We start from the raw sequence: 14,249 nt of genomic DNA, 5'->3' as shown, positions 1-14,249 counted from the left end.
AAATGGCATTTCCATCAGTAACAACTGTGAAAATGCAGCTTTTCTTCTTTGATGATTATTTTCTATGACCATCTGTGTTTTTAAATGTTATGAAAACATAATAACCAAAGTATGTAATATTTTATTATGTTTTAAATGTACATACTTAAATGGTAGCATCAACTGCATAACAACATTATTTTTAAAACAAATGTTAAAAGAAAATAAAGACAACATTTTTTAAGCAAATGTTAAAAGGACAAGTGTGTGCTTGTGTATACATATATGCAAGCAACAGCACTTCACAGTGCATTGTTTTTGGGATTATATATGCAGAAACAACTATTTGGTTAATACTTCCATCTAGAGCTGAATTAAAAGTCACCATTTGCCCAGCACTGCTACACTGTGGCATCTGGTGATAGGGAAATAAATTCAGCTTTATTACAACATTATGGTAATAAATGAACACGACTGATTTCAACAGGAAGTGTTAGATATCTTTGCCAGTTACACTAAATTTGAAACTGGTAATTTGTCATTAAGCTAAGAAGCAATTTTTCAGGATCATAGTTTTTCAGTCCTAATTTAATATTGCTTCCAAGGCTTCATTGTTATAACAGCATCTAGCCAGTGTCATTTAAGCATGATAAGGCCCTGAGCCTGGAAGTGCTGTGTGCATAAGTAATTCTTATCACATGTACCCAAGGCAATGATTAGTGCCAAGCCAGTTTCCTTCCATCATGTCCATTTATTGTAGATGGCATAGGCACACTTTTATCCAAAATGTGCTCCCCAGTTTCTGCCTCTAGCATTATCTCTTGCTATTCAAATATGCTTTCCAATTTCTCCTTTGCATTCTCACTCCTTCCTTCATTTAGCACACTCTCGTTCACTCCCCCCTCCTCCAATGTCTCCCTTTGGCAATTGTCATTTAAGCAACAGTCAACAATCACTAATGCCAATACCCCTTTGCTTAACTGAACACAATAATGGGACTTCTATAAAGGCAAATTTCACACCAATTGGTTGAAGGGAAATGGAACAGGAAGCAATAAGAATTCTCTTCTGAAGCTTGTCTAGCATCATGCTAAAGGGAAGAACGGTATCACGCTTGATAAAAACATTACAAAATCATGATTTGAGCATTCAAATAGCTGCACTATGTCAATATGAAGAATGTTTCAGTAGCCTACACAATCTGCCTTGTTCCCATTGCTATTCAACAAGTGAGTTGAAACAAACATGTTTAGATTACATGGTTTCTACCTTCTTAATATTCTGCCCAGGAAGATCAGTAGGCTGAATTCTGATGCCACCAGCATCACAACTGATTTTTAATAAACTGCATGGAATTAAAAAGTGTACAATATCGATACAGGAACTTCAAAGCAAAGCTTTCTGTATTCTGCAGTCCAATGCCAGCAAAGAATATGGAAATTTAAAAATGTCACCCTTAATATTTTTAAAGTTGGGGGGGGGGTGGTTCGGGGAGCAGAATAGATTAATAGCATTTCAGTGGGATAAATCATTTTTAGATAAGACCGTTTTGAGTTAAGAGCTAGGTCACAAAACAAATTAAACTCTTAAGTCAAGGTATCATTGTTTTCTTATATATCATCCCCCTTTTGTGGTTGGGTGATGGCAGTTGTTACTATCAAGCATTGAATGCTCAGTCTCATTCAAAGTAGGTCATTATTGGGGAATGATTCATTTTCTTCATTGAAGATTGTAATAATTTTAAAATTAATTTTGAAAAGCCAATTATAGAAACCTATAGAACCCTATAAGCAGACATGAACTTTGATATTAAAATATAAATACTAATTAATGTAAATAAAAACAGATAGGTAATCCAATATGATGTGTAGCCATTTGTGTCACACTTTTGCTTATGCTTTACAATTTATGATTTATTTATTCCAAAAACTGGGAATATTAATTGTATGTACTGAACTTTTGAGGACAGTGACATCCTTAGATATGTCTCTGGTCTTGAATCTTGGATTCTTGCTCCTAAAATAGTTTAAGCTTCTTGATTTATTTTTACAATCCATAGTATGGATACTGGGGAAAGGGGAATGTGTAAAACTAAGAATAATGACTTAAGGGTGTCTGTTTTTGCCTTCTGACCTCTTCTTTTTTGTTGTGAGCGATTTGCTGCCTCCTTCATCCCAAATTTATTTCCCTAATGGAATAAAATGAAAGTTCTCCTGCCCAAGCTACTCATAAAAGTGGCCTCACTGACAGCACTTCCTAGGACTCCAGGCTAACTTGAAGAATAAAAGTGAAAAGATGAGGGAAATAAATGTCTCAAAGGAGACAGGAAAGTACAAGATGAATTTGGGGTTGGGAGGCAATGACAAGTCTATGACCTTTTAGACTAAAATTTAGTCTCCTTAAAACAAGGTTGAGATTTATTACTCAATTTGTTTACTGTATTACAAATAAACTCTGATCATACTCTGATCATAAGCCACCTCAGCAAGGTTTTTTTTTTGTAAAATGTAGAATTCATGCTAAATGTAGGCTGAAAAAGCACCTACAAAATGAATTTATTAGTTCACAACTTCATAGTTTCCTTATGAACATGTTTTTTCTTACATAATTATTTTGTCACTGTTGTTCACTAAAAAGATAAAGGTTTCCCCTTGATATTAAGTCTAGTCGTGTCTGACTTTGGGAGGTGGTGCTCATCTCATTTCTAAGATGAAGAGCTGGTGCAGTCATGCTGGCCTCCAAGGTCATGTGGCCAGCATGACTGCATGGGGTGCTGTTACCTTCCTGCCGGAATGGTGCCTTATTGATCTATCCACATTTGCATATTTTCAAACTATTTAGGTTGGCAGGAGCTCACCCCACTTCTCGGATTTGAGCTGCCAACCTTTTGGTCAGCAAGTTACATGGCTGTGGAGGGACTATCAATCTCTTGATCGTTCCTCACGTCTTCTAATTACACCAGAAGACAACCGATGGCTTGGCGAGCTAATGACAATGCAATCCTGTCTAAAGAAATGGGGCATCACCATCAGAAGCGTAGTTGTGGACCCCTTCATTCGCTCCCTTCTTGACAGCGGGGTGACTTCTCGCTCTGTCCCATCAGGCCCCCGCGAGAATTCCACAGACAGCTCCCCGGTTAGGGCCCCCCCTCCTGGTTTGTACCAATTTGAGACCCCATCTGTCCCAGTTGTCCCTTTACAACTCGAGACCCCATCTGCCCCAGTTGTCCCTGCACAATCAGCCACTCTTTCTCGCCCAAGGACACTTCCCCAATTCAGTCCACTTAGCTCATTTGCTGACTCTCCGTCCATTCCATCATCGGAAGCATCCCTATCTAACATCCAAGGGAGATTGTACTCCAGCCTTACCTCTTCCGAGAGTTGACTAGCCACAGGTTCTAACCAGGTGGGGGGGGGGGCTGAGGAGGTGGGCACCATCCAAGTTGTGTGGGGGAGGAGACTCGTGGGTCACCACCATCCCAGAGAGAAGTGCAACAGAGTTCTTGCGACCCTGGAGAAGGTAGGAAGTGGTAGGCGCCATGGCAGTCCCCTCGGTCTTAAGGTCCTGCTGATCAATGCTAGATCCGTTAATGGTAAGTCCTCTGCCATTCAGGACTTGATTCTGGATGAGAGAGCGGATCTAGCATGCATCACGGAAACCTGGCTGGATGAGCTGGGGGGAGTAAATCTCACCCAGCTGTGCCCACCGGGTTTCGGGGTGCATCAGCAGGCCAGACAAGGGGGCCGGGAAGGAGGGGTCGCAGTGGTCTTTCGGCAATCCATTGCCGTGGCCAGATGCGCTGTACCGCAAGCACCTGGGTTTGAGTGTGTCCACCTGAGGGTGGGGAACCGTGACAGTGTGGGGTTTCTGCTGGTGTACCGCCCACCCCGCGACCCAGTAGTTTCCCTGTCTGAGCTAGCGGAGGGTCTCTAATTCGGCCCTGATCTCCCAGCGTGTTGCAATCCAGAGCAGGGAAACGATGCCCTAAGATAACTATCCACCACACTTGGCTGTGAAAAACAATCCCTTTTTATTGAAGAAAAATGGTTACAAAATAAAGGAAAAATGCAAGTCAAAAGCCACAGCAAAATCAGCAAACATGAATTTAAATGGACAAAGCAAAACCAAAAGCCTCACTGGGAAAATACTGGAATCTGTTAGCAATCCACTAACCGTACTTGATATCCTAGAAATCTTTCCAAACTATGGCCAGGGAACCGGGAGAACTGCCAAGGTCTTCATCAATTCTGAAACGATGCCTGAACTGAGGCAATCAGCCTGGCGTATTGCAATTAAAACTCAAGAATCGGTTCCGTGAACCGCCCTTCTGTTTTGATTCCAATGTTTTTAATTCTTGAATTCGGGAGGATCGACGCAAACTGAGTGTTTTACTTCTGTCTTGCCAGATCTGGCCCCTTCTGTTGTCATTACAGTTAACAGGTGCAGAAGGGAGGGAAAGTTCAAGGTCTCCCTCTGAAACATTCTCAGGAACACTGGTACTTTCATTTTCCAAATCTACAGAAGTTCCTTCCTCACTAATTTCAGGAACATTGGCATTTTCCAAACCTACAGCAGTTTCTTCCTCACTAATTTCAGGAGCATTGGCATCAAAAGGTACATTTCCACTAGCATCAGTAAATATACATACATTAGCATCAGGAGGAACAAACAGAGAATCAGGTTCAAGTTCAAACTCAGGCTGAACCCCAACACAGCGCTTGGTGGTGTTGGGAGATTTTAACATTCATGCTGAGACCTCCTTGTCTGGCGCAGCTCAGGATTTTATGGCCGCCATGACGACCATACGACTGTCACAAATTATATCAGGTCCCACCCATCAGGCTGGACACACTCTTGACCTAGTTTTTGTGGTGGACAGTGGAATGATCAGAGTGGAAGAGCAAAACATCCTTCCAGTGTCATGGCCTGATCACTATCTGGTCAGCTTTAGGCTCGTTGCGACCCCCAACCTTCGCAGGGGTGGAGGACAAATTAAGATGGTCCGCCCCAGAAGACTGATGGATCCGGATGGATTCCTGAGGAATCTTGGGGTTCTTCCTGCCATGGAACCTGGCGATCCTGTTGACGCCTTGGTCGACCTTTACAATAGGGAGATGTCCAGGGCGATAGACAGGATCGCTCCCGAACACCCCGTCTCGTTGCGTCATGACAGGCCGTCTCCTTTGTTTACCGAGAAGTTGGCTGCGATGAAGCATACGAGAAGGGGGCTAGAGCACAAGTGGAGGAAATCTCGGGACGTGTCTGATCAAGCACGGGCTAAGGCCTCTCTTAAGGCATACTCCGTGGCTATACGGGCGGCCAGGGAATCTTTCACGACCGCCCGGATAGCGTCTGCAGCAAATAGGTCATCAGAGCTGTTTCTGGTTGTCGGGGAGCTCCTTCACCCACCTGTGGTGGACGAGACTCCTGACGACCCAGCAGCTCGGTGTTGCGATTTCGCACACCACTTTGCAGGCAAGGTTGCCCAGATACGTCTTGAGCTCGATTCCAATTTCATCGCAGTGCCAGAGGAGGTGACTGAGGCATCTGCTTGTCCAATTTTGTGGGATTCTTTTCAGCTTGTTCTTCCTGAGACCATGGAGGAGGTTCTTGGGGCTGTGAGGGCGACCACTTCGGCTCTAGACCCTTGCCCATCCTGGCTCATTAAATCTGCCAAGGAGGGGTTGGTTGATTGGTTTGTGTTGATCATTACTGCATCGTTGGAGCAAGGGATTTTTCCATCTAACTTGAAACAGGCTGTGGTCCTACAAAAGTCATCCCTTGACTCTATGGTGCTGAACAATTACAGACCGATTTCCAACCTTCCTTTTCTGGGTAAGGTGCTGGAGCGGGTGGTCGCCCTCCAGCTCCAGGGCTTCCTCGATAACATCAATTACCTGGATCGGGCACAGTCTGGTTTCAGGCACAGTCTGGTTTCAGGCCTGGTCATGGCACCGAGACAGCCTTGGTCGCCTTGGTGGATGACCTCCGTAGAGGACTGGACAGGGGGAGTGTAACCCTGCTGGTCCTCTTGGACATCTCAGCGGCTTTCGATACCATCGATCATGGTATCCTTCTGGGTCAGCTCTCTGGGATGGGCCTTGGGGGCACGGTTCTGTCGTGGCTCCGGTCCTTCCTGGAGGGATGAACCCAGATGGTGAAGCTGGGAGATGCCTGCTCGGACCCCTGGCCTTTGACCTGTGGGGTCCCGCAAGGCTCTATTTTATCTCCCATGCTTTTTAACATCTACATGAAACCGCTGGGAGAGGTCATCCGGAGTTTTGGAGTTGGGTGCCATCTCTACGCAGATGACACACAACTCTACTACTCTTTTCCACCTAATTCCAAGGAGGCCTCTCAGGTGCTAGACGAGTGCCTGGCCGCTGTGTCTATCTGGATGAGGACGAACAAGCTGAAGATCAATCCCGACAAGACAGAGGTCCTCCTGGTTGATCGTAAACCAGACCGGGGTATAGGGTGGCAACCTGTGTTGGACAGGGTTACACTCCCCCTGAAGCCACAGGTCCACAGCTTGGGAGTCCTCCTGGATTCATCGCTCACGCTTGAGGCTCAGGCGTCGGCCGGGAGGGCTTTTGCACAACTGAGACTTGTGCGCCAGCTGCGCCCGTACCTCTCGAAAGCTGATCTGGCCGGGGTGGTCCATGCCTTAGTCACCTCTAGACTGGATTACTGCAATGCGCTCTTCGTGGGGCTGCCCTTGAAAACGGCTCGGAAATTCCAACTGGTCCAACGGGCAGCAGCCAGAATGCTAACGGGGGCCCCTTACAGAGAGAGGTCAACCCTCCTGTTCAAGGAGCTCCACTGGCTGCCGTTTATTTTCCGAACCCAATTTAAGGTGCAGGTGCTTATCTACAAAGCCCTGAACGGTTTGGGACCACCCTACCTGCGAGACCGCATCACAGTCTACGAACCCACACGCTCACTCCGGTCATCAGGAGAGGCCCTGCTCGTGATCCCACCCGCCTCGCAGGCGCGTTTGGTGGGAACGCGGGACAGGGCCTTCTCTGTGGTGGCCCCCTGCCTCTGGAATGCCCTCCTGAAAGATCTCAGACAGGCCCCTACCTTGGCGGTTTTCAGAAAGAACCTGAAAACCTGGCTGTTCCAACGTGCCTTCTCAGATTAGGAACCCCACTACCAAAGCCCAGAAGCACTTTAGTAGAGTCAAGATCACCCTCAACGCACACTGCACTTATATTTTAATCCCATATCCCTCCAACACTTTTCAGCACTTTTAATCCTGTACCCCTACTCCGGCCGGCTCAGTTTTTAATAATGTCCTGTTGTATTGTCATTGCTATTGTTTTCTGCTTTAACTGTTTTATTTGCTATGTATTGTATTGTTGTATTGTGTTATGTTGGGCTCCAGCCTCTTGTAAGCCGCATCGAATCCCTTGGGAGATGCTAGCGGGGTACAAATAAAGTTATAAATAAATAAATAAATAAAAGTTCAGCAGCTCAGTGGTTTAACCCGCTGCACCAGGGACTCCAGGGATTCCTTTACTAGTTTCCTCTAAAGTGCAGTTTAGTTCAGTTTTCCATAAAGTAAGTGTTTTTAGATACATCAATGGATAACATTTAGAGAGTGGTTTTCCAAAATTCTGAGAAGTAGAAATACCAAAGAATAATTTCACTTCTGTCCTGGTACTGGTTTACCTATATGTTGACTCGCTATTCAACAACAGGTCTGTTCATGGCATCGGATTGTTATGGTGCTTTGGTTTGCAGAGATACATTGTTCTGCATTGTTTTGTATCTAACATGTGGGGCTGTGGTATAAGAAATATTAATTGATGTATGCAAGATTATATAACTCCAGGTTTTCATCAGGACAGTGACCTACTTGATCGGCGAAAACATGGTTTTGGTGTCCAGTCCGAAATGGGAGAGGATCTCTACTTTTCTGTGGAATTAGAAAGTGACCTCATACTATGGGAAAAGGCCTTCCATTCAGCAACTTTTTTGGAAGTGGAACGAATACAGGTAAAAATGAAATCTGGAATGCTTACTGTTATGTTTTAATGTTATTCCTTGGTAATAATAATAATAACAATAATAATAATAATAATAATAATAATGGTGGTAGTACTTTGATGGATATTTCTTTTTCTGCATGAAAAATTCAGGCTACTGATACTTGACATGATGTAATGATTTGAGACTCGGATTAGGACTTTGGAGACCAGGGTGACCTTGGGCAAGTCAAACTCTCTCAGAGGAAGGCAATGACCTAAGTTTGCTTTAGGATCGCCACGAATCAGAAATTACTTGCATGGACACAACAACCATAGTAAGAGCAGCAGCATTTGTAACAAATTGCTAGGGATATACAAATGATCTTTACACTCAGAAACATCATTTAAAAGCACAAACAAAAAGCAAGGCTCTCTGTTCTACTTTGGTTTTGCATTCCCTGCCTTTAAAAAATTCATGAAAAAAATTATTTGACATTCCTTTGTAGCTGAAGCAAACTGAATTAGGCAAACAGTAGTGTTGAATTTTGGTCTTGAATTCAGTTGTTTAATTTTGCTACATAGTTTCAGGCATTGTCACAGAGGACCCTTTCACACAACCTTATATCAAGGCAGTAAATCCCACATTATCTGAGTGGGAACTCAGATAACCCAGTTCAAAGCAGATATTGTGGGATTTTCTGCCTTGATATTCTGGGATATAGGGCTGCATGGAAGGGCCCAGAGTGAGATGTTTCTTGGCACTCTTTTCATTTTCTGATTCTCTCTCCTTGATCTCATTAACCTATTGAAGAAACCCAACCTCATATCTGAGGTCCATTCCACACAGCTGTACAAAATCCACATTGAACTGGATTACATGGCAGTGTGGACTCAGATAATTCAGTTCAAAACAGATATTGTGGATTATCTTCCTTGATATTCTGGGTTATACGGCTGTGTCTTTACTTGTTTAGGTGGAGTAGGGTATGGATCCCACTGTCCTCAACCAAGCCAACTTTGCTGCCAACTGAGTAAATCAAGATAAACCAGACATGTCTGATAGGGATAGGATCCCACAAATATATATTCATCCTGTCATTCCATCTGCTGGATAAAATATACTATTGTATGATTATCTTTGAAGTGATTACCTTCCATAATTACCATTCAGTTTCCATGATTACCTTCCCTTTACACACATTTGCAATTGTAGTAGTGGTGATGATAATGATCAGGCAAAAAGAGAAGATGATTTGCCTGGCTGTAGATGGGAATCACACTTTGTGATCTAATTATGATATGTGCAATTTATTAGAATGGACCTCCAATTAATAAAATAGATACCCTATAGTCTTACCCACATGTCAAACTTAAGGCGCTCAGTTCTGATTTCATCCCACCATGCCATTTTATGTGGCTTTCAGATGCTGGACTACAACTCTCATATTTCTCATCATTAGGCACCATAACTAGAGCTGATGGCAATTGTGATACAGTAACATCTGTTCTGTTTATTCAGGATAGTGAAGCTTCAATTTAGGTACAAGGCTTGTGGACATGATGTCTGTTTTTATAATGCCTTTAAATTTCCCCAATCTCAGAGTAGCAAGTGCCATTGGGTTGCAATTCCCATTGTCCCCAGTTTGCATGGTGAATAATCAAAGTGACAGGCGTTATTGTTCAATGACATCTTTGGGATTCAAACTGGATAAAACTAAAGAGCACTGACCATGATCATATTCACACACACACACACACACACACACACACATATACAGAGAGAGAATGTTTGCCCTCTGTATCCACAGATTTTCCATCCATAAATTCAATGGCCTTTTGAGGGCTACCATAAGGCTGATATGGCCCTCGATGAAAATAAATGTGACACCTGTTGCCTAACTCTATAGCCAAGTCTATGTATGACTTTCATTCATAGTGAGAAACGCTGGGGTCAATGGGATTGGAAGGCAGGAAGATTAATAAAAGTTGGTAGGATTTACAGCATTGCAACTTTGAAAGATACATAATTCAAATTCACAATCTTTCTTGTGAAACTTGGGGTGAAATCCACTTTCCACTTCCACATGGGCAAACGTACCCGTCATAGGATGCTTTCAGGACACTTCAGGGACTGAGCCCGCCGGATCCCATAAAATGATTCACAGCTACTTCCGGCTGGGCTCCGTCCCTGAAATGTCCTGAAAGTCTACGAGTTGGATAATGTGATTGTAATGCTTTTATTAGGTGTTTTAATTCTTATATTTCATGTTTTAAATGTCCTCTTATCTTATCTTATCTATCTTATCTTATCTTATGGTGAATTGTCCTATTGATTTTATGGTAGTTATATGTTGTTGATTGGGTTTTGGTTTATGTATGTAAGGCATTGAAATTTGCCATTATTTTTATGTAAACCACTTTGAGTCCCCTCAGGGGTGAGAAAAGAGCTATATAAATACTGCAAATAAACAAACAAACAAATAAATAAATAAACAAATAAATAAAGTGTCCTATGACAGAGCAATGAGAACATCACGGGGGGGGGGGGGAGAGCTGGGCAGCAATGCATTCCCCCTTGTGATGGGGGTTCCCCTGTTGTCCCACATATTCGTTGTGATGCCCAGCAAATCGCCCCACTTTCACCCACATTAGGGCACCTAATGTGATTAGGTCTTTATACTTAGGTTTTACCCCATTACTAAAATTTCCATTTGCCATTGTCATTGCCTATTAATAATACATGAGTAAAATTTAATCAGGTTTCTTTGTATGGTTATTAATCTTTGCCAGCTAGAGGTCAGGTGCAAAATGTCTCCAGGTATTTACCATATCACAATTATTTTACAGGTCTAACATCTTTTATAAAGCTACAAAGTAACATACATTGATGGGTTTCAGAAATGTTGTGCTTCAGGCTTTCCTCTTGAACCAGTACAACTAAATTATTCACAGACCTAATTTTAGGATTCCATGCTTTTGGAACACAGTGGAAGTATAATATTAAATATTGAGTTGTTATATGGGGAAACCTTTTCGGGAAAAAATATTCCAGATGTAAGTGTGCAAAATCAATAATCAAAAGCAAACAATTTGATCTTTTTGTGAAAATAAGTACTTTTTAAAGGTTTATAGTAAAAGCTGTAAGAACTTTGACACCAAGTACTCCCTTGGCAGCATTCTTCATTTTATTATCTTCAAGTGCACAGCTAAAGGGATTAATTAAGGTAAGCAAAGAAACTATAAGTGAATTAAAACTTCTGATTAGGAGCAAGAGAGCAAGAGGCTAGAAATTTACCATTTACCACTTTAACCTATGGGCACATTAATCTCTCTTTATCAGTTTGAGACAACGACTCAAAGGGCATTAAAATCTTTAACTTTTTGCTGTTTCCTGCTAGGAGTTTTGTCTAGCAGTGATAGCTTTGTAGTTGAAGAAAGCAGGAGAATTACTCTTAGGTAGAATGATTGATGGAGCAAATCTTGTCCTTGTAAAGGAATTGAACTGCTAAATTAGAGCATTGAGGTAGATGGTCAGTAGGTTTACAAGAAACCTTTCCCACCATCTCATGAAACTTGCAGTTTCTCAAGTTGCTCCTGACACGAAAAAAAAAATCCATCACCATATCAGCTTCCACATGTGTTAAAGCAACTGACATTGCTATTCTAAAAAGCCGTTATTTCACTAGGGACTTCCAAGATGTCTGAAGATGTAAAGTGCAGTGATGGGCTTCCTAAAATCCAGTTAAAAGGGCACTATATATTTTTTTAAAAAAATGTTTATTAAATTACATTCCTCCCCAAATGGTCACTATTTATGGCATCAAGGTGTGGAAATGGAAGCAATTGCGGTTTTGCACGAGTTAATAATACTGTAAAAAAATCCCATAAGAATCCATACATGAAGATAGTGAGCTTTGTAAATTACTCAGGCCACAAATATGGATGACTGCAATATCCCACTGACATTTATGGATTTGTTTACCTTAGTAAGTTTATTTAAATAATTACTTTTCCCCATAGTTATTGTTTACTTGAAGGTTTGCAAATCAGTATTCTATACTCCTAATCATTGTTAGCAAAGTCTGCCTTTTATTTCTGTTGAATTTCTCTTTCCGTTGGAGTCTTACCAAAAATGGGGGGGGGGGGGGGGGTTGGTGCTCTGTTAATGTGAATTAGTATGCCAATGGGATCTTGTAGAACCTACAGGATTGAGATAAATGCGTTGATAGCATAACTCCTTTGTAGACTTAAATTGACTTCATTAGATGCATCCATGCCCTATGAGGAGTGACTTAGAAAGCTGGATACATTTCGCCTGGAGAAAAGAAAGCTAAGTGATATGTTATCCATGTTTAAACATTTGAAAGAATGCCAGATTGAAGATAGAGCAAGTCCATTTTCTGCTGCTCCAGAGATTAGACCAAAGGTTGAAATGGCAGACAAAGAGATTCCACAAGAATATTAGGCAGAACCGATTGTAGCAGCTTTTGGGCAGTGGAATATACTGCCTCAGAATATGGTAAAGTCTCCTGCTTTAAACAGAGGCTAGAGGGTCTTCTGTCAAAAATATTTTGATTGTGGATTCTGCATGGCAGGGGATGGGACTGGATGATCTCTTCAAACTCTATGATTCAATGACAGAGGTGGCCCTAGGTAATTTTCAACGGTAAGCAAATAGTATTTTGGTGCCCCCCCCCCCCCCCAAAGCAGTCACTGATATATATTTTCTGTTCATAGTGGGAGTTCTGTGTGCCGTATTTGGTTCAGTTCCATCATTGGTGGAGTTCAGAATGCTCTTTGATTGTAGGTGAACTATACATCCCATTAACTACAACTTGCATATGTCAGCTGCGCCCATACCTTGGGAAGTCGGATCTGGCCACGGTGGTCCACGCTCTTGTTACATCCCGATTAGATTACTGCAACACACTCTACGTGGGGTTGCCTTTGAAGACTGTTCGGAAACTCCAACTAGTCCAGTGGGAGGCAGCCAGAGTACTTACAGGAGCATCATACAGGGAGCATACCACCCCCCTGTTGTGTCAGCTCCACTGGCTGCCGATCCAATTCCGAGCACAATTCAAAGTGCTGGTTTTGACCTACAAAACCTTATATGGTTCCGGCCCAGTGTATCTGTCCAAACGGATCTCCCTCTACGTCCCACCTCGAAGTCTAAGATCTTCTGGGGAGGCCCTGCTCTCAACCCCGCCTCTATCACAAGTGAGATTGGCGGGGACGAGGAGCAGGGCCTTCTCGGTGATGGCCCCTCACCTGTGGAATTCACTCCCTGGGGAAATTAGATCAGTGACATCCCTCCTTTCCTTTAGAAAAAATTGAAAACATGGATTTGGGACCAGGCATTTGGACAATCTGGCAGATAAAGGGAGGACTTTGACAATGGACAGGAATTGACTAAGTGGAATGGAATTATGAAACTCTGAAAGACGAACGCTGAGCATGAGATTAGTTTTATTGATTGTGGTAAAACCGACTGTTTTTAACTGTGATAATTGTTTTAACTGCTATTTTGTACGTATGTGTATTTGTGTAGGCATTGAATTGTGCCTTTTTGTAAGCCGCCCTGAGACCCCCTCAGGGATTGAAAAGGGCGGGGTAGAAGTACTTGTAATAAATAAATAAATAAATAAATAAGGTTTATTTTCCTCCAAAAGCACCTCAAGAGCGCCCCTGGGCAAAATCAACTTTTCTGCAAATGCTTACTGTACGTAATGGGTTGAGCCGCCCCTGTTCAATGATGCTATGATTTGGTATTTATCTTTCAAAGAAAAGAATGTTACTACCATATCTCTGTATCCTTGCCAGCTAGGGAAGGGGGGGGGGCAGGTAAACTATAGTCTATGAAAATAGCAGTGAAAATAGTGTATTAAATAGCCCAGAAAGAGAGACAAAGAATACTATTATAGCTGTCAGAGAGGAAATTATTATTTAGTTAGATGCATTTGTTGAGCCTAATAGCTAACAATGTTTTGATGAATTCTGAAGCCCCAAACATTTGTTCTTGAATAAGTACAGATGGCTGTTATGATTAAACAATATTTGACATTTCTCTATCAAATTACTTACATCTTATTCTGTATGAAGAAATCTTGGAGTGGGACAGAGGCAACACAATAATTTAAAGAATATAAAGCATAAAAATTCCACAATTTAAAAAGAGTAAAACCAATTCTAAAGGATTTAGAACACAATAAAATAGTGTTCACTTAAACAAAAGCCAACTTAATCAAGATCTAGACTCCAAAAACTTTAATGTAATAGACCACCTTTTGGTGAGAA

At 42.2% G+C, this 14,249-nt stretch overlaps 1 protein-coding gene across 2 annotated transcripts in view; it reads left to right on the top strand.

Annotated features, from left to right (window-relative positions):
- The window catches only part of SNTG1 (syntrophin gamma 1), a 299,235-nt gene that overhangs the window by 256,125 nt on the left and 28,861 nt on the right, over nucleotides 1-14,249 (top strand). For both annotated transcript variants that reach the window (XM_067467429.1, XM_060775287.2), the window contains exon 16: nucleotides 7,828-7,980. In XM_067467429.1, the coding sequence (XP_067323530.1) occupies nucleotides 7,828-7,980 (153 nt within the window). The remainder of the gene's footprint in view (nucleotides 1-7,827; nucleotides 7,981-14,249) is intronic.

Source organism: Anolis sagrei, chromosome 4 (assembly GCF_037176765.1).
Source record: "Anolis sagrei isolate rAnoSag1 chromosome 4, rAnoSag1.mat, whole genome shotgun sequence".
NCBI classification, from domain to species: Eukaryota; Metazoa; Chordata; class Lepidosauria; order Squamata; family Dactyloidae; genus Anolis; species Anolis sagrei.
Note: the sequence above shows the minus strand (reverse complement) of the source record. Positions and strands in the feature narration are given on the sequence as shown.